Raw genomic sequence first — 27,013 nt, forward strand, 5'->3', positions numbered from 1 at the left:
AATGAGTATAAAGGTAAGTAACAAGTTAGCTTCTGAAAAACAGGGCACCCCAAATTTAGTGGGCTGTGGAAGCACAGATAAGGAAAAGGGGGTTGAAACTTTCATACATATGTATCAACCGCAGTGGGCTTTAGCATAACACATTATAGAAGTTGTATCCCGGCCTGTGAACCTGAAGAGACATCAGGATGACGCATACTGAGGGTGATGGTGACAGTGAAGATGAGGAGGAGGTGGCAGACATTCTAGAGTTCCCCAGCAGATATGAATGAGGCCAGTCACAGGGCTAAACACTTTGCACTCTCTCCCTGCTGTTGGATTTCAGTGTTTCTGGGATTGTTTCTCTGCTTAGCGGATTGGTTAATAAACGGCCTTGTGATAAACTGCAATTGTTTCTTGTGTACTCCTCGGGTCCCTCATTCTAACAATATTAGTAATAATTTTCCTGATGCTGTGGCCATCCAGGAGACTGAGCCCTGATCAATCACTGCAGTCTAAGAAATTAATCAATATACCAAGTCAACAATTACACAACAATTTCTTATGCATTCTAGCACTGTGTTTGAGTTTTTGACCACTGCTGACATTGAACAGAGGTCTTCATTGAACTGTCTATAATGATGTCCAAGTCTCTTTCCTACATGATACCGTTAACTTAGAACCTGGAAAGGTGGAGGAGGAGATCAAATTATTCCTTCCAACATGTATTACTTTGCACCTATCAATATCTAATTTCATCTGCTATAGTTTTGCCCATTCACTTAGCTTGGTGAAATCCCTCTGAAGCTCCTCACAATCTTCTCTGGACTTGACTAACCTTTTTAAAAGACAGAACTGTAACCTGTCATTCTATTGTCTGTTTTACTAAAAAAAGTAACCACATCCAGCCTCTCTGCAAAAGGAAGTGTATTCTATATGGCTATTGAGAAAAATATTCATGTTAAATATGGAATGTGATGATATATTTGGCCATACACGGGAAACAGATAACAGCAAGGGGAACAGTAACTTAACCTGTGGTGTCCAACTTTTCCTACAGGATACTCACCATAATTAAAGCAAAATAAGCACATGACCACATGTAGAGAAATTCATAAGGGAAAAAAATAAATGGGAAATGCACATATATCAAGGGTCAGAAACTGGACTCAGAGATGGGACCTTACTGAATTATAAGAAGAATAAGCAGACAGTAATAGTGCTATTAAGCACAGAACAAGAAAGCACAAGCTCTCTACTCTGAAAACTGACAAAGAAAGGCACTGTGGGAGTCCCACATTTGCTATCTCTCAATGACTTCCAGATCATTATTACCATCACACATGCTTAAAAGGATTTATTCCCCCTCCTCTCAACCACCTATTTGCCAGCCTTGCAAACTCAGTCTGGGATCTGCAAGTCAACCTGGGTCCTTTCCTTCTGTATGTCACTCCCTAATAACAAGGATTCTGCAGGCCAAATTCTCCCCAGTTAGAAATGAAGTTGCGCAGGTCTGACTCAGGATAGAATCGGCTCCTTCTATTGGAATTTTGTTAATAATCTGACAATGAGCAAGACAGGACAGCATCCCAGATCACTTTCTCACAGCTAAGTTGATTCAGCAGGGCTGACAGGAATAAAGAAAGCAGTAAAGAGTTATTTTTGTCCAGAATGTAAGCATATGTGGCTCTGAATATAAACACTGGAGAAAGAGTTCAATAAATATGTAGTGGTAAATATATTTTTTGGTACAACCAATAACTCAGAAGACAGGATGTTCTGAAGAAGCTGAGGTCCTGGTTTCCATCTCCAAGTTTCTTAATGTTTTTCTTAAAGATTCAGAGGGGATTTAATATCATTTTTATTATGTAATTAATTCCAAGCATAAATGTAGATGGGCATGAGCTTCCAATGCCCATTCTGGTAGTTATTTCTAGGCACCAACAAGTCAATAGCCATATAACAACTGATTCTGCAGGGATATACAGCTCATACAAATCATTCTGTTATTTATATCAATTGCCATTTTTGTTTATTAAATCTATTGGTTATATATGTAGCTGAATGGCTTTGGGGAAATTCTGTAATTTCTTGTTAATGGCCTAATGTGCTCCAACTGAAAATGTAGGATGCCCTTCAATAGGTTTATAGGAAAAGTAGTAATAAAGCTTAATACAACCATATCTTTGACACTAAAACAAGGACTTTATGGCATTTCAGAGCTGGGGAGTAATAAAACCAGTTATCTTTCTGGACAGAGTCAGTGCCTTGCCATAGAGACGGACACAAGCCAATGAACTGAGCTCAAGATACTGGAAGAGGACTATCGTTGTTCAGACAGTACTTACAATAAGCTTTTTCCTAATTGCTCCTAGCTTTTCAGTGGCTGCTGCTAGTTCAGCATTTGCCTGGGCTAATGCATGACGTTTTGGCTCCACATCACAATACACCTTGAGAAATAGAGAGAGTATAGTTTTATTAGGACAAAAAATAGATCTTGTATTCATTCACAAAAACTGCAAATGACACCTGATGAAAGAGCTTCTAATCTGTACAATGAACCTGTAAGTCACAGGTTGCATACATTTCCTTTACCTTTGTACATGGTAGTGAAATACATACAAACCTACATTAAATACATAATTATAGCTATACACATATGTTACTTGCTTTCTAGGACAGGAGTTATCCCTTGTAATTCTGACAGTAGCGTATTTAAGGACATCTTAAATAGAAATGAACGCTGCTCACTCATACCAAACACTTTCCAACTTTTGTTTCCTTAGCACAGAATTGAATGACATCCAGCCATCATATTGCCATGGGCTCACTAGTTTGCATATATATCACTGGCATCTACTGGAGAATCAGAATTGCTCAATTGTGTCTCAGACTGCCTGTCATGTAGACAGCTAGCTGAGGTTTTCCTTTAGTTCAAGTGGAAGGGGGAATGTGTATCTGGAGAAAAAAGATATATGATCTGTCCCCACTGTTGCATCAAAATGACAATTACAAACCCCAATGGCCTCAAATTTGTTCTTTAAAAATGAAGTTTTCAAGCCTTAGCACTGTTTTCCATTCAACCTCCATCTGCATTTAATCTTGTATCTTCACTGAAAATAATACACTGAGTCTGCTGAAATAGTCACAAGCGTCTATTGTAGTATCCTTCCAAACTCACCTACTTGTCCAGTCAGAGACCAAATATTTTGATATACAGTACCTCATAGAATTTTACTATGTTGATAACCCAGGCACAGAGACCAGCTGCTGCAAAGGACTTTGTGCGGACCAAATTTGGGTTGAATTCTGGATCTTTCAAGTAATGTTCTTTGACCACTTTCAGACAGTTCTCAGGAATATGCTCCTTATCATAACTAATTAAAGCTTGTAGGAAGTCATCAACCTACAAGAAGAAGAGACCTAATGTACCCAATCCATTTACACTGCAGAGAACATTCCAAGATCACAAGTTAACTCCTGCTTTCATGACCTTAAAATATAAAAGCAAAATTGGCACTCTGCATTTAGTTTGTTTTTGGAGATTGCACTGAGCACTAAGTGAATACAAATTTGAAAAAAAGAAAAAGAAAAAGAAAAAAGTGTGGCCTGAAGCACATCTTCACAGGAATCATTCATTTACAGAACCCCTCCCATCACACCCCCTCAAAAAACTCCAACCACCCGAGTCGCTTTTTGCAATTAATTTGGGAAATTGTCTAATATCAGGTAAAAACATATATACAATTTTCTTCCTCTTATACTTGACTGCTCTCAGTTTTGCAAATAATGAGTAACTCCCAGTTGATGCTCATGTTGGCTTCAATATGCCACTGAAGCCACAGGGAGACATGATTTATAACAACATGACATACAGCTCTTTCAGTTAAGTCTTTAAGAAAGTGATATTACATTTGACTCAAAACTACCCTTGACTGTAATATTTAATTAACTAGCCCTCCTCTCACCCACCACACATAGCCAACAGATGATTTCCCACTGTCCAGTACCTTTCCCATGAAGACTTTAGCAGCTTTCCAACTTCGGTCTTTGGGCACTTTGCCTTTATAAGCCAGTAATACCATGACTGCAGCAGTAACATTTGTTACTGCAATTGGTGGGTTGGGGAAGGCTTTCAATTCAGTGAGATTAACCTGAAGAGCAATCACACAAAAAATCAGCAGAAAGCTGCCAAACATAGAGTTAGCCATCCGCAAAGCGAGAGATGTCTACAGAGAAATAATGCAATTGCTGGTGCAGCAGAGGTACCGCAGAATCATTCTGATAAAGAGATTACGAATGCACAGCTGTACTCTTTGATGACTCTTGATTGCTTGTGATCCCATTGGTCATTACTTCATATAGTAAGTAGAGCTGCAACTATCTGCATGATAGTTAAAGGAAGCCATCACTGTCCAGGAGCACTAAAATGAACAAGCAATGTTCTGTATGGATTCTATATACATATATAATTTTCTACAGAGTAAAATGCAAAAGCCATTTTTTCATGCAAATTTCCTATTGGATTTGAACCCAAATCAACTAATTATTCTTGTTACAGTCGATATTATATTTAATATAGATTATTCGATGTGACTTGACTTTATCATCAGTGAAATAAATCACAGTAAAATAACCTATATACTTGTACTATACTGTAGTGCTACTACTTTCAATAACAGTAGGTAAAATAATCTATACACATCATACGACTGTCAGTTTTCTTCTGGGCACACGCACTTCTTCCCCCTGTCCTGCATATACACACAGCAGATCCTACGTCACAGTGATGCTTCCAACCAGCCAGAACTCAAGAGGTTCAAGGTGCTCCTTCATACTAATTATGCTGCTTCTACAAAATTCCCAGGGGCTGCCAGTCTAGGGAGGTTGGGGAACAAGCTCATTCCTGAGCTTTCATTGATCAGTACAGCAACAAGACCAATGGGCTGAGACATACATAGCTTATTAAAATCCTTTAAACGAAGTTCCTCACAGCCATTAAACTGCCTGGTTCTTACCTTATTAAGTGTATTTAAAGCTGCCGTAGCAGCCACTAGAGCAGGTTCAGCTTTCACCAGGTCATCTTCACATTCTCTCTGCTTCAGAGATACTTCTGTTTGGATTGCCACTACCTGTTCAAACAAAGAATCTTAAGAGTTTACCCTTAGACCTAATTTTCCACGTGCAGTCAGTTACATTAGGCACTGTCGCATAAACTGTGTGGCAGATCCTATGCTCCTACAGTTACTGTATCATGAGAACCAAAAATCTCCCAACATACAATAATCCCAAGAAAGAGACAATGGGTCAGATCTCCAGCTGTGACTGAGCTCTGCTAAGTTAAAGCTCCACATGGCAGGTTACTTACAACCCCAGGCTTATAGGGAGACCACTGTTGCAGTCTCCTCTTCCTGCAGACCACTGCATCCAGACAAAACAAACCCCATTACTTCTGATAAAGAGTTCAGAGTGCCATGTTCCTTTCATCCTAGCTGCTTTCTTTGCTGTCCCGAATCATGAAGTTGCTCCCTCTTCCTGTTCTATCCTTTTCTGAGCAGAAACATGGAAGAAGATGGAGGATACCCCACTGAAATTCTTTGAGGGAAAAACACATTGATATCAAGAATAGAGGCAAAAAAGTGAGCAGGCAAATGGAGGAGCTAGAAAATGGCAGAAAAATTGCCACATTTGTGGATCTCAGACAGATTTATCTGGCATCTTGACAAAAAAGGTTAAGTTATGCTATCATTTGCCCAGTTATGTAATCACAATATACTCTGGATCAGGGTCATAGCTAAACACTCTGATAGTTTCCATCATAATAGTTTACACTGACAGTTTTATAACTAAATATAAAATAAAAAATGTATGCCAGGCTTAAATTTGGTGAATGTGTTTTATTCTTGGAATATATATTTTCTTTTAAAATTGGTTTTGATTGTATTAATACATCAGGTAAGAAAATAGACATTTAGACCACTTTGGGATTTTTGTAATTGTGTAATTGAAAAACAGCATGAATTTTAAAAAATAGAAATTTGCCCAGAGCTTCTGGTTTATGACATTGCTTTTGTACTGGGGAAATAAATTAAGCTTTCTGATAACTTAATGGTGTCAGCTCTATTTTAATAATACCCACTAATTAAATAAACATGCATTTAAAAAGCCATTTCAGAACAGCTACAAGGCACTTTGTAAGGGAGAACTTGTATACCAGTGGCTAAATTACCACCTACACAGAGCAATTATTCTTATCCTGAAACCACCCTGGAAATACACTGCAAAATTTGTTACCTGATAATTTCCTTTTTGGATATGACCTCTTTGCCATTCAGAGACATTTGGATTGCTATTCACTTCCTGCAAATATCATAGGCACCTCAGACTTGTCCATGAGGCTCCACACATTGACCACTCTCCTCCTGCTCTCATTCCAGAAGCGTATAATAAATGTGGCTGAATAAAGTGCTACTGTTACAAAGTTTTATTTTTAATCTACTAGTAAAAATTTAATGTTTCATTACAATTGTGGAAGCACTCATCTGGAGTGAAAGTGGAAGGGACATGGCTCGCTCTTAGAGCATCATGGACAAGTATGAGTGGCCTCCAACATCCGTAGAATGAGGAAACTAAAAATAGTATAATTAAGTTATTTAGGTACCATGGCTTGGAGCACTTTTTACTCAAGGAATTTTCCTTCTGTAGAAGAACGAAGGTGAACCCAATAGCACTATGTAAAAACAGTGTTGTTGGGAGTGACTACATAGCAGCTTTACACAATTTCAATTCAATTCAGTGAGATTTTATTGGCATGACAACTCACACAAACATTGTCAAAGGAGGAGAGGCAGGACAAGACAGATTCTCCTCAATGGTTGACTCCCTTTCTGCCCAGGATGCTGCCATGAAGAATGTTGAATGGGCACTGATCCTCTTGGGATTGGTTTGATGTCTGGCTATGGAGGAGCTTTCAGGCCCAGGCATTTAGGGTGAAAGAAATGAACAGATAGCAGAACAAATCAGTTTTCCTAAGGTAAAATTGAACAACTCTTTCATACAGGTGTAGAGGCTTTGGGAAAAACAAAGGAAGAACAATTTTCTGTGATGTATGGAAAGAAGAGTTTATCTTGGTAACAAACGATTCAGTAGTATGAAAAATGACTGTTATGGAAGATGTAGTAAGAGCAGAGGCTTCAGACTTTTCTGATATGACTGTGATCAAGAAGCATGTCTGTATGGAAATGAAATGCAGAGACTTAGATGCCATCTGTTTGAATGGGTCATGAGAGCCTACAGAATTCTGGGAAGATCCCAGGTAGGGAAGGCAGGACTGACTGCTAGTTTTGGTAGACATGCTCCCCTAAAGAGCCTGACTACCATTGGGTGATCTACAAGAGACATGGAAGAGCCTGTGTTTATAACACTATTTAGTGCTGAGACATGAGATATAATGGTAGGAGGTCTTTGGCCCAAGTTTAGGCCATCTTGCAAGACATCCGGAAGAGCTAGGATGACTAGTTTCCTGGAGTTGTCTTTCTAGCCTGGTATCAGTAGAATTTTGTCCAAATTCTTGTGTAGGCTAAGAGGGTGGAAAGCCTGTGGGATGCTAAGATAGTCTATTATTGTGGAAAAGTAACCCATCTAGGTTAGCCAAGCTGTCACGCTCCAAAATCAGGACCTGGCTAATGGATAGGAGATCCTGTCAGGTGAGAGACTGAATAGAAACAGTTCTCAGTACCATGCCTTCTTCCATAATTTCCTCTTTTTTCACCTTCTGAGTGACTCTTCCTAGCAGAAGGGCAGGGAAAGCCCAGAGCCAAAACAGATCTGAGTCAGAGTGTCCAATCCCAGTGAGGTGTGGTCTTCTTCTCAGGTGAATAAGAGTTTCACCTTTGCATTTTGATTGTATGCAAATAGATCTCCCTGGAGATAGTCTGGGGTACTGGAAATCAACTGTAATAGTTCTAGGTTCAGGGAGCATTCCACGTAGTCTCTCTGCTGATAGCTTAGACAGCCCACTTTTGTGTTCAGTGTCCCCCTTATGTAAATCACTCTGATGCAGCTAAGGGTGGCGTTCTCCCCAGGAGACAATCTGGCCCACTTCAGCCAATATACTTGAGTTTCTTGTCCCCACCTCACAATGTATAAGAATCGGGTACTATCCCTTTAAATAATTTGGGAGCCCTCAAGTGGGCCTCCCTATCTTCTGTTCTGAAGACATTCGGAAGCCTGGTAGAGCAACAGCGTACATAGGTAGCTAGAGAAGTCTTGTGTATTTGTATATAGTTAATAAATACCATTATTTAGAATCCAGTTGTGCCTGTGTGGTTTCCCCATATTCTTCCTGTTGTGTAGAGAGCAAGGACAACACTCCTTGCCCATTTATATATAGAAGAGGCATCAAATTGTTGTGCTCCTTTCTCAGGGGATCCTGGAAGTTCCAAAGAGCCAGCCTGAATGGTTCTTGATCAGTGACGATGGTCTGATTTGTGTAGTCCTAAGGACCTTGCAGAGGTTTCTCTAGACGAGTCTTGGCTGGTGCTGGGTAAGCCCAGAGGTCTTCAATATTGTCCTGTCTGAGTCCCTTTGCCTGGCCAAGTGACGGCCCCTGAGCTGCAAGCGATTGTGGGAGAGCTCCTAGTCTTTGCCTCATGATACAGTCTCCTTAGACATGGGAGCACCTCATGGACTACCTAATCAGTTTGACCAGCTCTGCCATGTGGGAGAAGAGGGGAATAGAGGTAGGGGACTGATTCAGGGAAATGATCTCTGAAAAACTGTCATTCTGTAGAACAAGAATAGATTGGGGGCAGTTTGAAAAGGGTAATTTTGCTCACCGCTGCCCCCTGAAATTGGGGATTTAAAACTGGGGTGGTGATAGATAAGCAAGGATTGCTGAGCTTCTGCTCGGTTTGCATGATGGAAAGTGGAGAGTTTGGAGAGAGGGTAGGAGAGGCCTGGCCATACTGTGACACAGAAACGCCATTGGTGCCAACTGGCAAAGGGTTCACTGCAACTCCTGTCTCAGTCCTGACAAACTCACTATACCTAATTGTAGTAGGTCCTAGCCGGGGCTCGACCCTTCTGGACAGGAGGGGAGCCACACCGACTCACTGCTGTGGGAACAAGTAGTCAGTTAGTCCCGGAACTCCGGCTCTTTAGTGCAGAGTCGGAGCAGCCACAGTTAAAGCTCAGGCCCTTGACTGCAGGGGCTGAGCGAGCAAAGAGTTCAAAGCCCAGGCCCTGGATCAGGGCGGGGCGAACACGGTTGGCTCAGGCCCGGGTTTGCAGGGGCTGAGCGAGGAAACAGTTCAAAGCCCCGGCCCTGGATCAGGGCGGGGCCAACACAGTTAAGCTCAGGCCCTTGTTGGCAGGGGCTGAGCGAGTAAACAGTTCAGAGCCCAGGCCCTGGATCAGGGCGGGCCAACACAGGTAAGCTCAGGCCCTTGTTTGCAGGGGCTGAGCGAGCAAATAGTTCAGAGGCCAGGCCCTGGATCAGGGCGGGCCAACACAGGTAAGCTCAGGCCCTTGTTTGCAGGGGCTGAGCGAGCAAATAGTTCAGAGGCCAGGCCCTGGATCAGGGCGGGGCCAACACAGTTAAGCTCAGGCCCTTGTTTGCAGGGGCTGAGCGAGCAAATAGTTCAGAGGCCAGGCCCTGGATCAGGGCGGGGCCAACACAGTTAAGCTCAGGCCCTTATTTGGAGGGGCTGAGCGAGCAAATAGTTCAGAGGCCAGGCCCTGGATCAGGGCGGGCCAACACAGGTAAGCTCAGGCCCTCGTTTGCAGGGGCTGAGCGAGCAAATAGTTCAAAGCCCACGCAAGGCACGCCTAGGCTTGCTGTAGCCGAGTGTCGGGTGAGGGGGATGCCTGCCACCCGTGAGTGGGGGTGGCAGGGGGGAACGCAGGCCCACCCACTCCACTGCGTTCCAGCCCGGGGCCCTAACAGCGGTTGCTGCCGCTGCTGGTCAGTGGGGTATCCAGACCGCAACACACTGACATAGGCTCACATTCAGTTGCAGCCGGACCGGGGTCGGCTATCCCCGGGCCACTTCCGTGATCCCCCTCAGATCCTACCTCGCTCGTCGCGCCGGGCTCAGGCCAGTCCACCTGCATGGGCTCCTCTGGGCCGGGGCTCGGTGGCAGGTCCGGTAGCTCTGCCGGGAAGTCAGGCCAACGGTCCCCAGGCGGCTCCTCTGGGTAGCAGCAGGGGCGGAGGGGTTCGGGTCCAGTCTCACCCTCAGGGTTAGTGGGGTCCGGTTCCCAGGGGTTCTCCCAGTGGCGGGCGTGAGCGGGCTCCGGCGGCTCCTCTTCGTAGCGGGCCCGGGGTAGCTCAGGCCAGCCAGGGTCCAAGCCCCGGTCTTCAACGGTCTCCTGGGCAGGAGCTCCCGGCCGCACGTCTGCTCCCTGCGGTGGCTGGGCTCCAACTGAGCTCTGGCGGCCGGCCTTTATACTTCCTGTCCCGCCCCTTGACTTCCGGGGGGCGGGGACAGGCGGTGGTGGTCCCACCCACTCTGGTGCCGGCACGTGGGCTCCCTCTTCTGGACAGGAGGGGAGCCACACCGACTCACTACACACCCCCCCCCTTAAGACTGGCTCCCGCCTGTCGGGGCCAGGTCCTCCCATCTCCCCTATGCGGGATAGGAAGTCCGCATTCGTATGGTCCTTACCAGCTCGATGCTGGACCGTAAATGCGTAGGGTTGTAAAGCGAGGTACCACCGCATAATGCGGGCATTATTATCTTTCATCCGCATTAGCCACCGGAGGGGGGCGTGGTCTGTGACGAGGGTGAACGGGGCCCCGAGGAGGTAGAAGCGCAGGGCATCGCAGGCCCACTTCACCGCGAGGGCCTCTTTTTCCACCACGGCGTAATTCCTCTCACGGGGGAACAGCTTCCGGCTGAGATATACTACGGGGTGGTCCTTTCCCTCCACTTCTTGGGACAGGACTGCCCCTAATCCTACGCCAGAGGCGTCCGTCTGCAGGATGAATGGGCGTTTAAAGTCTGGGCTATAGAGAACCGGTTCCTGGCAGAGGCACTTCTGCAGTGTCCGGAAGGCCGCTTCACACTCGGGGGACCATCGTACCTGCCGGGGGCTGTCCTTCGTCAGAAGCCCAGTTAAGGGTGCTGCGATGGTCGCGAACTGGGGGATGAACCGTCTGTAATACCCGACGAGGCCCAGGAACTGCCGAACATGCCGTTTGGTCGATGGGGTGGGACAGTCCAGGAGGGCCTGGACTTTCCCGACAAGGGGCTTGACCCGTCCGCCCCCGACGGTATAGCCGAGATAGTTGGTCTCTTGCCAGGCAATCCGGCACTTTTTGGGGTTGGCGGTCAGGCCCGCCTGTCTTAGGGACCTTAGGACCGCCGCAACCCGGGGCAGATGATCCTCCCAGCCGCGGCTATAGATGACCACGTCGTCTATGTACGCCGCCGCATAGTCCTGATGGGGCTGCAGAAGTTTGTCCATCAGCCGCTGGAAGGTGGCTGGGGCTCCATGGAGACCGAATGGCATCCGTGTGAATTGGTACAGCCCCGTTGGAGTGGCAAAGGCGGTCTTCTCTTTTGAGGTCTCCTCGAGGGGGATCTGCCAGTAGCCTTTGCTAAGATCCAAAGTGGTGATATACTGGGCCTCCCCCAGGCGGCCCAGTAACTCGTCTACACGGGGCATCGGGTAGGCGTCGAAGCGCGAGATGGCGTTTACCCTCCGAAAGTCAATGCAGAAGCGGCGGGTACCGTCCGGTTTGGGCACCAGGACCACCGGACTACGCCACTCGCTCTGCGACGGTTCGATGACGCCCAGAGCCAGCATGGCTCTTACTTCCTCCTCGACCGCACCCCGCATCCGATAGGGCAGGGGCCGGGTCGTTTCTCGAACCACCTTTCCCGGCTCGGTCTGGATGGAGTGTTTGACCAGGGACGTATGGCCCGGTACGGCCGTGAAGGTTCGCTTGAAGGTTTTCAGCAGGCAGTTAGTCTGTTTACATTGCTCTTCCGTGAGCGATTGTCCCAATTGGGGTGCCGGGGGGTCATCCGTCGAGGGTACCTGGGGTCCCAATTCCGGCTCGGGCGGGCATGGGTTGATTAAGAGGCCCTCCCGGTCCTGCCACCGTTTCAGCAAGTTGACGTGGTACCGCTGGGTTTCCTTCCGCTTGTCCGGTTGCCGCACCTCGTAGGTGACGGGACCGACCTTACGCACAACTTCGTAAGGTCCCTGCCACCGGGCTAACAATTTTGACTCACTAGACGGGAGGAGGAGTAGGACACGGTCTCCTGGTTGGAACTCCCGGACTTGGGCTCCCTGATCGTAGGTCCGTTTCTGCCGTTCCTGCGCTGTCTTTAAATTTTCGCGGGCCAGGGCTCCGGCCTGGGCAAGGTACTCCTGTAACTGGATGACATATTTCAGGAGGCCCTGGGCTGGGGACGCTGACTGTTCCCAGGTCTCCCTCATCAGGTCTAGGAGGCCCCGCGGTCTGCGTCCATACAGCAGCTCGAAAGGGGAGAATTTTGTTGAGGTCTGCGGGACTTCTCGGATGGCTAGCAATAAGGGTGGAAGGAATTGGTCCCAGTGGCGGAGGTCCTCTGCGGGGAATTTCCGCAACATGCTTTTCAAAGTGCGGTTAAACCGCTCCACCAACCCGTCCGTCTGCGGGTGGTACACGGACGTCCGGAGTTGTTTGATGCCTAAGAGGGCACATACCTGTCGCAACAATTGGGACGTGAAGTTCGTTCCTTGGTCGGTCAGTATTTCTCTAGGCAGTCCTACTCGGGCGAAGATTTTCAGCAATTCCCCCGCGATAGACCGGGCGGTAATGCTTCGTAGGGGGATAGCTTCGGGGAACCGAGAGGCATAGTCCACCAAGACCAGGATGTATTGAAACCCCGCGGCACTCTTCGGGAGGGGGCCCACGAGGTCCATGGCGACCCGTTCAAAGGGTGTCTCCATCACTGGCATGGGGACCAGGGGCGCCTTGGGGATCCCGGGCGGGGCGACCCTCTGACACTCTGGGCAGGAGGCGCAATATTCTTTCACCTCCTGAGAGATTCCTGGCCAAAAGAAGCGCGCCAGGATTCGAGCGAGGGTCTTCTCTCGCCCCAGGTGCCCGGCGGCTGGCACATCGTGGGCCAACTTCATTACCGCCCGCCGGTGACACAGGGGCACTAACAGTTGGGTTTGCGGCTCCTGGGTGCGGGGGTCACGGTCCAGGCGGTAGAGCCGGTCCCGGCGTAGCTCAAAATGGGGCCACAGGGTGGCCCGCTGGGGGTCCACAACACTCCCATCTACTGCCGCGAGCTGCTCGTAGAAGCGGCTAAGGGTGGGATCCTCTCGCTGGTCCCGACAGAAATCGGTATCGAAGCGGGGCTGAGGGGCCGGCTCTGGTGGCGGTCCCGCTGCGTCCGTGTCGTCTATCTCGGTCGCCGGACCCTGCTCGGGGTCCTCTGAGGAGGGCCCCAACCGATCAGCCCCCAGGACCGGCGTGGACCGTAGGACTTCCTCAAAGGCCGGCCAGTCCCGACCGAGGATCACAGGATATGCAAGATGGGGAGCTACCCCAACCACCAGGTGTCGGGTGATCCCCGCGATGGTTAGGGGGACCCGGGCGCTGGGGTATGGTCGGACATCCCCATGGATGCATTGTAGATGAATAGATCCTAGGCGGGTCTCACCCGGCGGTACCAGGTCCTTACGGACCAACGTCTGACCACACCCTGAGTCGATCAAGGCCCGCGTCGTCCGTCCTCCGACGGCCGCCGGGATGGTCAGCTTGGGGTTCATGGCCGGCCTGGCTCGAGTGTGGCCCGCCCACACTTGCCCATAGCTGCAGTCCATCTCCGGACAGTCTCGCCGGAGGTGCCCCATCTTCCCACAACTGAAGCAGGGTCCGAGTTCCGGTCGTCTGCTCCGGGGGCCTTCTCGGCTTGGGCTCCGGGGGGGGCTTCGCCGAGCCCTTGGGGGCCCCTGGCCCGGGGCCACTGGTCCGGTCCGAGGAGCCGGGTCTGCGTGCCGGGTCCGGATCTCGCGGCGGGGGTCGGGCCTCGGTGCGGGGTGTCGTGGTCCGCTCGGGGTTTCCCCTTTCTTTTCGCCGCGGACTGGTTCGGGCCCGGGCCGGCGGAAGGTGGGCCCTACTGCATCTTCGGCGGCCAGGAAGTCCTCCATTAGTGACACTGCCTGGGCCAGCGTCGTCGGCCGGTGGCGAAGCACCCAGGCGCGCCCTCGGGAGGGTAGGGTGTGCACGAACTGTTCCAACACCACCTGCTCGGTTACCTCCTCCGCCGTCCGGGTGCCGGGCTGTAGCCACCGTCGGCAAGCTTCTTTCAGGGTTTGGGCCACCACCCGCGGTCGGGCCCCGGTGGGGTAAGTCTGGCCCCGAAACCTTTGTCGGAAAGTCTCGGGACTGACGTCGAGGGCGTCCAATATCGCGGCCTTCACCAGGTCGTAGTCCCGTGCTTCCTCAGCCGCCAATCCACGATAGGCCACCTGGGCCGCCCCCGTCAGGTAGGGGGCTAAGAGGGTAGCCCACTGGTCCCTGGGCCACCCGGCGACGAGGGCTACCCGCTCGAACGTGACCAGGAATGCCTCCGGGTCGTCGTCTGGGCTCATCTTTGTCAAGCGAAGGGGGGCAGCTAACCGTGGCATCTCCGCAGCCTCCCCCGCCGGCCCCGCCGCGGGGCGAGGGAGCGTGACCAGCAGCTGCTGCAGCTGGACTCCCAACTGCCGCACCAGCTGTTGCTGCTGCTCGAGCTGGGCTGTGTGCTGCTCCTGCTGCAACTGGAGTTGGGCGGCATCTCGCTGTTGTTGCTGTGCGAGCTGAGCGGCCTGCTGTTGCTGTTGCTGCTGCAGCTGGGCCGTCTGCTGCCGCTCCTGGCTCCCCGTGAGCAGCTGAAACAGCCGCTCCATATCCATTCCTTAGAACGGGGGGGGCAACTGCCACTCCCCCTCTAGCCCCTTCTCACAGGGGCAGGGGCTCGGGCCCCACGTTGGGCGCCAAATGTAGTAGGTCCTAGCCGGGGCTCGACCCTTCTGGACAGGAGGGGAGCCACACCGACTCACTGCTGTGGGAACAAGTAGTCAGTTAGTCCCGGAACTCCGGCTCTTTAGTGCAGAGTCGGAGCAGCCACAGTTAAAGCTCAGGCCCTTGACTGCAGGGGCTGAGCGAGCAAAGAGTTCAAAGCCCAGGCCCTGGATCAGGGCGGGGCGAACACGGTTGGCTCAGGCCCGGGTTTGCAGGGGCTGAGCGAGGAAACAGTTCAAAGCCCCGGCCCTGGATCAGGGCGGGGCCAACACAGTTAAGCTCAGGCCCTTGTTGGCAGGGGCTGAGCGAGTAAACAGTTCAGAGCCCAGGCCCTGGATCAGGGCGGGCCAACACAGGTAAGCTCAGGCCCTTGTTTGCAGGGGCTGAGCGAGCAAATAGTTCAGAGGCCAGGCCCTGGATCAGGGCGGGCCAACACAGGTAAGCTCAGGCCCTTGTTTGCAGGGGCTGAGCGAGCAAATAGTTCAGAGGCCAGGCCCTGGATCAGGGCGGGGCCAACACAGTTAAGCTCAGGCCCTTGTTTGCAGGGGCTGAGCGAGCAAATAGTTCAGAGGCCAGGCCCTGGATCAGGGCGGGGCCAACACAGTTAAGCTCAGGCCCTTGTTGGCAGGGGCTGAGCGAGTAAACAGTTCAGAGCCCAGGCCCTGGATCAGGGCGGGCCAACACAGGTAAGCTCAGGCCCTTGTTTGCAGGGGCTGAGCGAGCAAATAGTTCAGAGGCCAGGCCCTGGATCAGGGCGGGCCAACACAGGTAAGCTCAGGCCCTTGTTTGCAGGGGCTGAGCGAGCAAATAGTTCAGAGGCCAGGCCCTGGATCAGGGCGGGGCCAACACAGTTAAGCTCAGGCCCTTGTTTGCAGGGGCTGAGCGAGCAAATAGTTCAGAGGCCAGGCCCTGGATCAGGGCGGGGCCAACACAGTTAAGCTCAGGCCCTTATTTGGAGGGGCTGAGCGAGCAAATAGTTCAGAGGCCAGGCCCTGGATCAGGGCGGGCCAACACAGGTAAGCTCAGGCCCTCGTTTGCAGGGGCTGAGCGAGCAAATAGTTCAAAGCCCACGCAAGGCACGCCTAGGCTTGCTGTAGCCGAGTGTCGGGTGAGGGGGATGCCTGCCACCCGTGAGTGGGGGTGGCAGGGGGGAACGCAGGCCCACCCACTCCACTGCGTTCCAGCCCGGGGCCCTAACAGCGGTTGCTGCCGCTGCTGGTCAGTGGGGTATCCAGACCGCAACACACTGACATAGGCTCACATTCAGTTGCAGCCGGACCGGGGTCGGCTATCCCCGGGCCACTTCCGTGATCCCCCTCAGATCCTACCTCGCTCGTCGCGCCGGGCTCAGGCCAGTCCACCTGCATGGGCTCCTCTGGGCCGGGGCTCGGTGGCAGGTCCGGTAGCTCTGCCGGGAAGTCAGGCCAACGGTCCCCAGGCGGCTCCTCTGGGTAGCAGCAGGGGCGGAGGGGTTCGGGTCCAGTCTCACCCTCAGGGTTAGTGGGGTCCGGTTCCCAGGGGTTCTCCCAGTGGCGGGCGTGAGCGGGCTCCGGCGGCTCCTCTTCGTAGCGGGCCCGGGGTAGCTCAGGCCAGCCAGGGTCCAAGCCCCGGTCTTCAACGGTCTCCTGGGCAGGAGCTCCCGGCCGCACGTCTGCTCCCTGCGGTGGCTGGGCTCCAACTGAGCTCTGGCGGCCGGCCTTTATACTTCCTGTCCCGCCCCTTGACTTCCGGGGGGCGGGGACAGGCGGTGGTGGTCCCACCCACTCTGGTGCCGGCACGTGGGCTCCCTCTTCTGGACAGGAGGGGAGCCACACCGACTCACTACACTAATACATTGCTTTCATGGTATTTATCCATAACAGGTAGCATGTGAGATCTCTACTGAAAGTGTGTATCTTATTGATACCCATAACCATTGTGATATTTAAGGAGTAATGTAACTATATTGAAAATTATGCTCTTATGGTATGGAGTGAAAATGAGTCACCAGAGAAGCGTATGTCTCAGTGGAGGCCCATTCAAGTTGGAGGGTGTTGTCACCCCGCACAGGCTAGCCAAATATGTAATGCGTTGTTTTATTGTCCTCCATTGCAACAATCCAAAGAAGCCAACAGAAAACCATCAAAGATAAACTATAAACACTGAAACTATCTGGAAGTGGAAAGGAAGGATATGACAGCAAGGGAGTCACCCTGTCTGTGAATAAAGACAACAGACTGATTCAATATATGAACAGGATGGAGAAAGATACTCTAGATCCATTCTCTGAGGAGCAGAAATGTTTCATGAAAGGTTGGGTCCTGGCTCCTTGGGGCTAGTGAGTGCTACAAAAGACTGAACGTTGGGGGTGGGAATCTGCTTTATTAGCTAGGAAAGGTAACTGTTAATAAGTGTAGGCCCTAGTTCATGTTTTATGGTTTTGTTTTGTATGTAACTGTTTGTTCCCCCTGGTTTTTATTTGAATCTCTTTTTTTCTTAAATAAATTTCTCTTTGATTTATTATAACTGAACTTAAATGCTGCATGTGATGCAGGAACGGTGTTCTAAGGCAAAACTAGGGTACACCATTCCTTTGGAAATGGAGGATCTGGGATTTCTGTGGGCATTCAGTGATCAGGGGCTGAACATCACAGGGGGACACTTTGAAGGGACTTGGGCCTGAGGTGCTGCTATTTTCAACTGTCAGGGCTGGTGTAGCTTAGAAGAGAGTGTTTGAGCAGCTGACAGGCTGATTGTGTCAGGGCGTTAACACCCAGCTGGCACAGGCAAGGCTGCCTTGCACTGCAAGCAGGTGGCAACAAAGTGACTCACAGTCCTGAGTGCCCCGAGAACCTACCCTAGAGCAAAGAACAACTTTCAGAAACAAATATGACCATCAAAAATAGCCCAGGCCACCAGTAATTTTCCTTTCTAGGTGCAGTGGGACAGTCACTTGCACAAGTACCACCTCAGTGTCTCCCCAGTGACCACAGAACTCCTGCTTGACTATTGGACACCTAATATGTGAGTTGAATTATTTGAGGCCTGGCCGATAAGAGGTCTGTCTTGGCTCCCTACAGGCTCAGGGTTACTCCACCGGTCTGGTCTCGTACAGTTTGGCTTCATTCAAGTCTGAACCTGTCAGATTCTTCCACACTGGGCTATTTTGATCCCTCAAAATACATTTTAAGCTTCTTGTAGAATCCAGGTCCTTGAGTAGATAACCTGGTGTAGGTGAGTTAAAATAATAATAATAATTAATGGAGATATCCCATCTCCTAGAACTGGAAGGGACCTTGAAAGGTCATCGAGTCCAGCCCCCTGCCTTCACTAGCAGGACCAAGTACTGATTTTGCCCCAGATCCCTAAATGGCCCCCTCAAGGGCTGAACTCACAACCCTGGGTTTAGCAGGCCAATGCTCAAACCACTGAGCTATCCCTCCCTCCCAGTTGTTGGCTGGGAATCCTGGTTTAGCTGGGGCCCTTTGATGCAGCCAGCTCTTAGAATTTCAGCAGGCCATCCCATCATTCCTTGGGAGTAGCAGAGGGATATTCCAAGTTACCCCTGTGATATCAGGATTCCCCTGCTCCCCAGCAGCACACCAGATCTTCTCACTCTCTTAGCTCCCACACCAGCTGCTGCAGCAGTAGGGATCCTGCCTCTGCAGGTTTGGTCGGGGAACAGGAAGCTCAGTCTCTAAGGGCAGGTCCACACTACAGCCGGGATCGACGCTCTGAGATCCATCCACCGGCGGTCGATTTAGCAGGTCTAGTAAAGACCCACCAAATCAACTGCAGATCACTCTCCAGTCCACCCCTGTACTCTACCCCCAACGAGAAGAGTAAGGTAAGTCAACGGGCAATTTTCTCCCACTGACCCCCTGCGGTAACTCAACGTAAGTTGCGTAGCATACATTGACTTATCGCGGAAGTGTAGACATAGCCATCTGGGCAGTGCCTGCAGGCTTCTCTCCCAGAAATCTCTGTGTAGCTGGGCAGCACAGCTTCTCTCTCTCTAGCTGTAGGGTTGTCCCATTTTATGTCTTGACTACTATATAGGTGAGACTTCTCTTGTTCTGACACTTACTGATGGTCTCCACTGCCATTCACATATCCAGGGATTCTAAGGAGACCTCATGAGTAACCTGACACAGTACAATGGGCTCCCCTAGTATTTGCACTGGTTTAATTTCAGGTGGGAATATAAACAGATATGGTTAAATCAATACAGCTTCCTTGTGAGCACTCTTATTTTGGTTTAAGAGAATTTTATATCAGTTTGTCTGAAGTCTATTAGGAAAGGCTTAACCTAAACCAAATTAAGCCACTCTTAAAACTGATATAAGAGCATTCACACATCCTTGTGCAATGGTTGAACTATATCAGTTTAAAAACCAATTTGGGTTATATTAGTGCAAATTTCTCATAAAGACAAGCCCTTAGTACAGGATTTTGGCATCACTTACAAATGCATATTTAGGAGGTTATTGTACTTATTTTTTAAGGATATGCTGCCTGGGGCTGAAGTCAGTTGTACTTAGTTTGGTCTTTATCCTTGTACCTCACAACTCATGTGAAATAGCTTCTCACGCACACATTTCCTGTTTGGTCTTGCTTGAATAAAATCTAATTACAGAGAAAGAAAAATATTACAGTGATTGGGATATTAACATTTGGATAGATGCTACAGTGCATTGGCAGTAAAAAGTCTCCACAAGAGCTTTTACTATGAATAGATAATGTCCTAGCTACAGTAGTTGTTTGTACAATAATCTGGGCTGGCAGCCGTGTGTGTGTGTGTGTGTGTGTATTTATAATACATATATACACATACGAAACCCAAGAAAACAACAAACTAGGAATAAACTCGGATTAAGTGACACGTTGCTAAACCAGGAAACTCAAAGTGAAGCTTAACAGTCCCTCCTGCCTTTCCCCACCTCCAAAACAACATGAGTTCAGGATTGAGTTGGTGGGAGTTATAGGTTGAATTTCCCAGCATTCATCGGTTTGCATCACAGAAAAAGCATCCTTTAAAATTAAGTACTGTGAATAGTTTTCAGCTCTTCCTTTGTTCACACTTTCCCTCCATGTGCTGCAAGCCTGCTAGCCTAAGATACTGATACTACTATACTTGGGAAAAAATACAAATTCTGTGTTAGACAAGCTGCACTAATATGGGACGATACAAGTCAGCAGATCAGCCCGACAGCTGTGGTGAGACAAGGTGGGTGAGGTAATATCTTTTATTGGACCAGCTTCTGTTCGTGAGAGAGACAAGCTTTTGAGGTGCACAGAGCTCTTCAATAAATTGGTCCAATAAATGATATTACCCCACCTACTTTGTCTCTCTAATATCCTGGGACCAACATGACTACAACAAGGCTGGATAGAACATATGTAGCACCATTTAAAAATGGTAAGAACATGTACCAACTGAACTCTCCTGCATCATAAACAGTACCATGCAGTGGTTCAAATATGATGCAGTACTTTCCATTAAACAGAACAGACAATTAAAATATCACACAAGCTTATTCTTTAGTTTTATTTCCATTTTCTGATTTCCCTCATTTTCTCTTCTTTGTTCTTGTTTATTGTGCTATTAGTCTTTGCTTCTTGGTGGCTGGAGGCAGCTAAGAAGCTATACATATGGGTTTTTTTTTCTTTTTTCTTTTATTAAAGAAAAAAGTAAGGGAATGGGAGACAGAAAGGTGATTTCAATCAATCCACTCCTCCAAGTGGAGGTAGACTTAATACTGATCTCCAACATTTTGGTGGTCCAGTTCAGGGCAGAAGTTCCTACAGATAAGAGCTCCTAAGCAATATCTGAATTGCTGGGAAAGCTGGTAATAAAATGTACAATCACACGTAAAAAGTAGTTGGACTAGTGAACATGATGACCCAAGTGCAGCACACAAACAAAAAGCATTGTTCTAGTTGCAGGGGGGGAGCCAGAGTGGTTCCAGCCTCACTCCCCATGCTTACCCAATGTAATTCCAGCATCCACAATACCTATACTACTCTGTACTAGTGTGACAGTGTTGTTTTCTGCTCCGAAGGGGGCAGGTTCCTTATTAGAAAGCAAGACATATCAATGCATTTATAGCTGTACAGCTACTCTGATGTGGTAGAGTGACTGCAGCTGCCCACAGAGTAGCTGCAGTGCTGCTGCCACTGTTTACAAGCTCAAAAGAAGTGATACCTATAAGCAGACTCTCTTGACTCCTGTACAAACTCCAGCTTACACCATGGGTCTGGTCCCATCCAGACTCGTCCTTCCTCTCTGGATGATTATAATGTGATCCGACCACCCCATCCCTTCCCTCTCCCCTATAGGCAGGGCATCTCTAAAGGCAGCATGCATCTAGTAAATACTTTAAAACTTACAAAATCCCTACACCATTAGCTTCCTGTGATATTCTGTACCAGTAGCACCCTGGAATCCCCATATTCACCATGGTGATATGTTTATGATGTTTTGTACAAAATATACCTTCTGAGGTATTGTTTTAAAAGTCTTTATCTGTTGAACATTAATATCCCATTGGATTGTATGTACTGTCATTGTAAGTGATGTTATGAAGTATTGTTACTGAAATATGTTGTGAGGTTGGGAACACCCAAAACCAGCTTTTCAGTTACAACAAGGAGTAGCCATCAGTAGCCAGACAGCGTTAATAGCTCAACACCCATAAAGAAAAGAATCCACTGTCCCAGAGACTCCTTAGAGAAGTCACGTATGAAATGGAGACTGCTTGACCAATGGGGAGTGCCTGATCCCATCATAACAGCAAGGATCTTTCCAGCAAACTGGAAGAAAATAAAAAAAGAGAGGAAGTGTCATCATCACTTGGCCTCTCTTCGCCCCTCCCCATGTGAACACCTGGAAACTCATCTGGAAGGCAAAGGCTTTGAACTGGGGAAATCTGGTCCCAGGCTAGAAAGAGAGTCCAGTCTGTGTATAGAGGAACTGTAACCTGGTTGTATCATCTGTCAAAGCTGTTTGATTCAACACTTGCTTAGTTACCTTAATCCTAAACGTTTAGTTTATCTCCGACCTTTATGCCTACCACTTATAATCCTTAAAATCTATCTTTCTGTAGTTAATAAACTCATTTTGAGGTTTTATCTTTACCAGTGAGTTGTCTAAAGTGCTTGGGAAATCTGCTCAGGTTACAAAGGCTGGTGCATGTCCACTTTTCCACAAAGGAGTGGCAAATTAGGTAATGAATTTGCACTGGCGAGGGTTCTGACCCAGTGCAAGATGGTACAGTTCTGGGATGCCAGGATGGGGAGCTGGAGGGAATTGGCTGGAGCCTCCCTATTGATAGTTCATGAGTGGCTGAGAGATCATTTATGTATCACAGGTGTGTCCCTGCCTGTGGATGTCTGTGTAAGTTCAGTGCCTATTAGATGTTTGTAGCTTGACATCAGCATCAAAATGTGAGGGATACCTCAGGTTGGTGAGTTTGGAGAGGCTCAGTGGTTCCACAGGCCAGACTGCACACCAGGGACCCTGTCACACTTCCCCACTCTAAAGGTTTTAACTAAAGTAATTAAAATAAGTGTGACCAATTGCCAACATTCCATGGTTTGCAAAATATTTATAAACTGCTTGAATTCTCATTTGCTTATCACTTTTTATAAAAAAAATTACAGGTGCAGATTAATCTTTATAGACCATCTGCAGCTTTTTAAAATATCTTGGGATTAGTGTAACACACACACACAGATACCTTCATCCCAATTAAAACATTTTAGAAGAGCAATAAGACAACTAAAGGGAATGTGGTAATTGTTATAGGCTCGAGGCATAGCCTCATGCCCGAAAAAAATGGCCTGGGGTTTGATTATCCCATGATAATCACACTAAGTGTTGTACCTAATTGCTTAATGAAGTAATCTGAATTGTATTAAGGACATTCCTCAATCCTAAATCTATCAGAAACATGCAGAACAGATGTAATAAAAAGTCCACTGAAAGGTAGTTGAAAAAATTGGGAGCTTTTCCTGAGCAATCCAACCTGTGCAAGTTTAATGACACTATTTTGATTTTAACATTTATGGCAAATCTTTTAAATTCTTGTATAAAATTTGATTTGCAAAGGTTAAAGTCCATAATTAGCATAAGCTGGAGAGATACAAAAAGGGTCTGATACAGTTTCTATTTGTATCAGTGGCAAAACAAAAAAACACCATCTTTAATTAAAGCAGAATGAGGCTCAAAATTTTGCATTAAAAAAATAAAGTACACCTAATAGTAACCCTTGTATCATAGAATCATAGTTCTTGCTACATAGACTTGCTACATCAGTTTTCATAGCAAAATACCAAGCTTGCAGAAGTTTATTAGGGTAGGAGGACTTAAATAGATCAATGGCTACTATAGTATAAAGATATATTCACTGTATTTTTAGTGCAAAAATAGGATGCTTCATTTAGTGGTTTAAACATTTTGGTTCAGGATAAACCCTGAATTTGAGTCTAGTTTCTCTATCTTTTTAATAATAAAATTGATAGAGAATTCCATATGCTGAGCAGAGCAGAGAAAAATAATGCAGATTTTGAACTGCTTACACATAGGGTGACCATATTTCCAAAAGGGAAAACGGGACACTGCGTGCATGGGGCTGGCATGAGCTGCTTGCCCAACACCTCCCCCCATCTGGGGCTGGGGCTCGTGTCGCTGCTCACTCGAGCCCTGCCTGCCCCCCATCCAAGCCCTGCAGGGGGCTGCCATCGCTGCTCACACTTTTTTGACAAAGGTGGGCATTTTTCCCATTTGCTCTTGCAAATTTGATCAGTTGGCAAGAGTAAACAGGACAAATGCCCACTTTTCCCAAAAAAGTCGGGACGGCTTGGACAGAACTTTAAAAAAAAAAAAAAAGAGAGACTGTCCTGGCCAAAACAGGACATATGGTCACCCTACTTATACATCCCATAGAAGGATTTTAAGATTCAAAATTTGGAAATAAGTGTAAGGCAATGGAATGGACTTTGATATTATTTGAATTGTTCAATTTAACTAAAACCACAAAGCCTTTAGAAACCTAAAGTTCTCAGAGAAGACTATGTGACCATTACTGTATTACAAATAGGCCTGATTGTGAAGATCCGTATCCATTATACGCTTGAATGAGCTCAGTATTTATTGTTCTTTCATATCATTAAAAGAGCTAAGAGGTTGAGAAAATGCATAATGTAAAGAAAGGTCAAATGATAATCATGGTCTGAAATGCAGTTAACATGTATAAGTATAATAATTCTTTAGACTTCATGCCCCCTAGAGAGGAAGTTGTTCAAAATGGTTCACCTACAAAGGTTTATTTTGTGTTAAATATAGCTCAACAACCCTAAATGGAGGAATTAGACTGACCTTTCGCTCCTCTGCATCAGCAGTGGCTCTTTCCTGGCTCACTTTCTCAGTCTGAAGCCCTATCTTAGTAATCAAAGCTTCAGCATCTTGATTTCTCAGTTGTAGTTCTGCCTCTTGAGAGGCTAGTTTGGATTTCAGGTCTTCTACCTACAGTGCAACAGAGAAGAAATGTTTTGGAGTAGTCATTAATCAGGCACACTTCTTGAACATGTACATTTCCTGAAGGGGGCTGTATAACACTGGGATATAACTTGTACTTGAACTTTGTTTTCAGTTCCATTTCAAAGCAAAATAGTATCCATCCCTTATTTTTCATCTTCAGTTGTTACGATTTGCTCCCATATTGCAGGCACATTTCTGTGGCTCAGAGGAGAAGTTTGTTGCTTTCTAAACGAACTAACAAATTATACAAAACAATCAAACCACACCCACCAAAACCTCAACAGCTCCTCTGATGTGCGCAAACCGTGATCTGTCCAGTTTCTGAGAGACCAAGGTTGTTCTTGAAACCAAATGTGTAAGCAGCTCAACAAGGTGCTGCGAGCCCTGACATAGATGCAAATGTATAAACAGCAGCAACAGGACATGTTGGAAAATGCTCATTAATCACTCTGAAAAGCCTTTCACAGTTAATTTTAATGGAGATTTGCCGAAGGGTTTCCATTAAAAAAATCAGGTTTTGTTTAACAAAGGCTACCTGTTTGTTGAAAGAGCAATTTATTGCTTGACATGCTAGTCACCCACATAAAAATATCCAACAACAGTATTTTTCCATGCATAATGGAAGGGCTTTAAATATATATTATTCTTTGGGTTTTCTTACTCATCCAAGCACTTTATCTGGTTGTTGGCCATGATCTGATTCTGTATCAAATCAGAAGAGATTCACTATAACCTGATATAGACAGGTGCCAAGTCAGTACTAGTGGCTTTAAACCTCAAAGCCAGCAGAAGGGCTGAGGGCTCTTCTGTTTGTTTGCTGGAAAACGTTAAGGTGAAATTCTGAAGCCCAACAAAAAACCTATTATACAACCTCTCCCCACCTTTGCCTCTGTTAGAACCCCGGGAATCTTCTCACTTAACTCTCTTGAGGCATTGTTTCATGAGCACCATGTGGCATCCTAAAGCTGACTGTTAATACAGTAATAAAAGTCTTTAATGTTGGCTGTTTATTCCTATTGTCCAAGCTGAGGGAATGTGAAAAAAGTAAAGTCTGTCCCCCCGGTTCTCATGCACTAGCACAAAGTTGCAATGCTGTGCAAACACTGCAACTGAATGTTTAAATGTTCTATATAGATCTATAAACATAGAGACTTTGTAGTTTTAGCAAACAAATTGCCAGCCAGGAGCATGTGTCTGAGGCCGAGAGGGGAAAAGAGGAGCCAAAGAGCTTTCCCACTCCTGGTATCCCTGTGCAGAGACGAGTCCATTTGGTGGGGAGCACAGGCACTGCTTACAGCTAGCTAGCATTAGCCTCCTAAAAAGAGGCGGGAAGAAGTGATGGCTGCACCCCTCTAACCCTCCTTTCCCCATCAGCCAGCCAGCTATCATAGAAAGGAGCATATCTGTACCTTCTCCCAGGGTGGCACTGCTGCTACTGTAGTATGTGCTCTGAGCCTCTTAAAATTTCTTCTGGAGCCCTTCTCACCCCTCCAGGGTAGGCTCTGACTTTGAGCCACAATCTAGCTCAAATGTTAAGATAATAACCCATTTCTTTGACAGATATGTACAGGTACCTGGAGTTTGAAAGGCAATACATAAAATAAAATCCAGTTTCAAAGACCTAGTACAGCACTGAACCAGCAGTGCCAGAACTCAGCAGTCTACCGAAAAGGTGCAGAGACATTTCAATATAAGATTACCAAATTTTGCCTGGGTCGGATTTAAAAAATATTCATTCCTTAGAGGAGAGAGAAAGACAAGAGTATGTCTTTCCTCATATGTGATAATTTACCTGAGAAGCTGTTGTTTTTAACTTCTGAATGCCATTCACCAGATGTTCCATGCGCTTGGACATCTCCTTGTATTTCTTCTCCAGCAGGATCTTATAAAGTGAGATTTGCTCCAGGAAACTTTTTGGAGTGGTATAATTGTACCGCCTCTCATTCTGATAATATTTTGCACTCATCTCATTGACACTGGTGTGAGCATAGGCCATAAAAAGGCAAATGGAATCTTGAACATGTGGCTGAAAACATCAAAGGAACAGAAACAAATTTAAATGCCAGGGCAAAGGAATATTTAAAAGGTTAAACACAGTTATATACCTCAGAAGAGATTACACAACCAAGAAAGGATCGCTAGCAATAATAATTTTCAAACTCTATTTCAAAAGCATAACACTTTCAGTACACTAACCAAAGAATTCAAATAATCAAACTATCTCCCCAGCTTTTTACAATTTAGAATAATTCTCTCTCAGTACTCACAAGACTTGCATTGCCACAGCAGTTGAGTATTATGTACAATTTCACCATATATCTGAGACTCCGCCCCTTCTCCCTGAGGCCCTGCCCCTTCTCCGTGAGCTCCTGCCCTCACGCCATCCTTTTTCCCCAAGGCCCCGCTCCCCCTCTTCTCCGCCAAGACCCCCACTCGCTCCTCTCCACCCCTTCTCCTGTTGCTCACCCTTACAGCTGGTAAAAAGTAATGTGGCCATGACC

The 27,013-nt window shown here is 47.4% G+C and overlaps 1 protein-coding gene across 2 annotated transcripts in view; it reads right to left on the bottom strand.

Moving 5' to 3' along the window:
- LOC128832660 (dynein axonemal heavy chain 11-like) overlaps window positions 1–27,013 on the bottom strand; it is a 161,042-nt gene that overhangs the window by 73,974 nt on the left and 60,055 nt on the right. For both annotated transcript variants that reach the window (XM_054020209.1, XM_054020210.1), the window contains 6 exons: window positions 26,305–26,538; window positions 24,351–24,497; window positions 4,998–5,111; window positions 3,990–4,133; window positions 3,203–3,385; window positions 2,328–2,429 (listed from right to left, as the gene is read on the bottom strand). In XM_054020209.1, coding sequence (XP_053876184.1) covers window positions 2,328–2,429; window positions 3,203–3,385; window positions 3,990–4,133; window positions 4,998–5,111; window positions 24,351–24,497; window positions 26,305–26,538 — 924 coding nt within the window. The remainder of the gene's footprint in view (window positions 1–2,327; window positions 2,430–3,202; window positions 3,386–3,989; window positions 4,134–4,997; window positions 5,112–24,350; window positions 24,498–26,304; window positions 26,539–27,013) is intronic.

This window comes from Malaclemys terrapin, chromosome 2, assembly GCF_027887155.1.
Source record: "Malaclemys terrapin pileata isolate rMalTer1 chromosome 2, rMalTer1.hap1, whole genome shotgun sequence".
NCBI lineage: Eukaryota > Metazoa > Chordata > Testudines > Emydidae > Malaclemys > Malaclemys terrapin.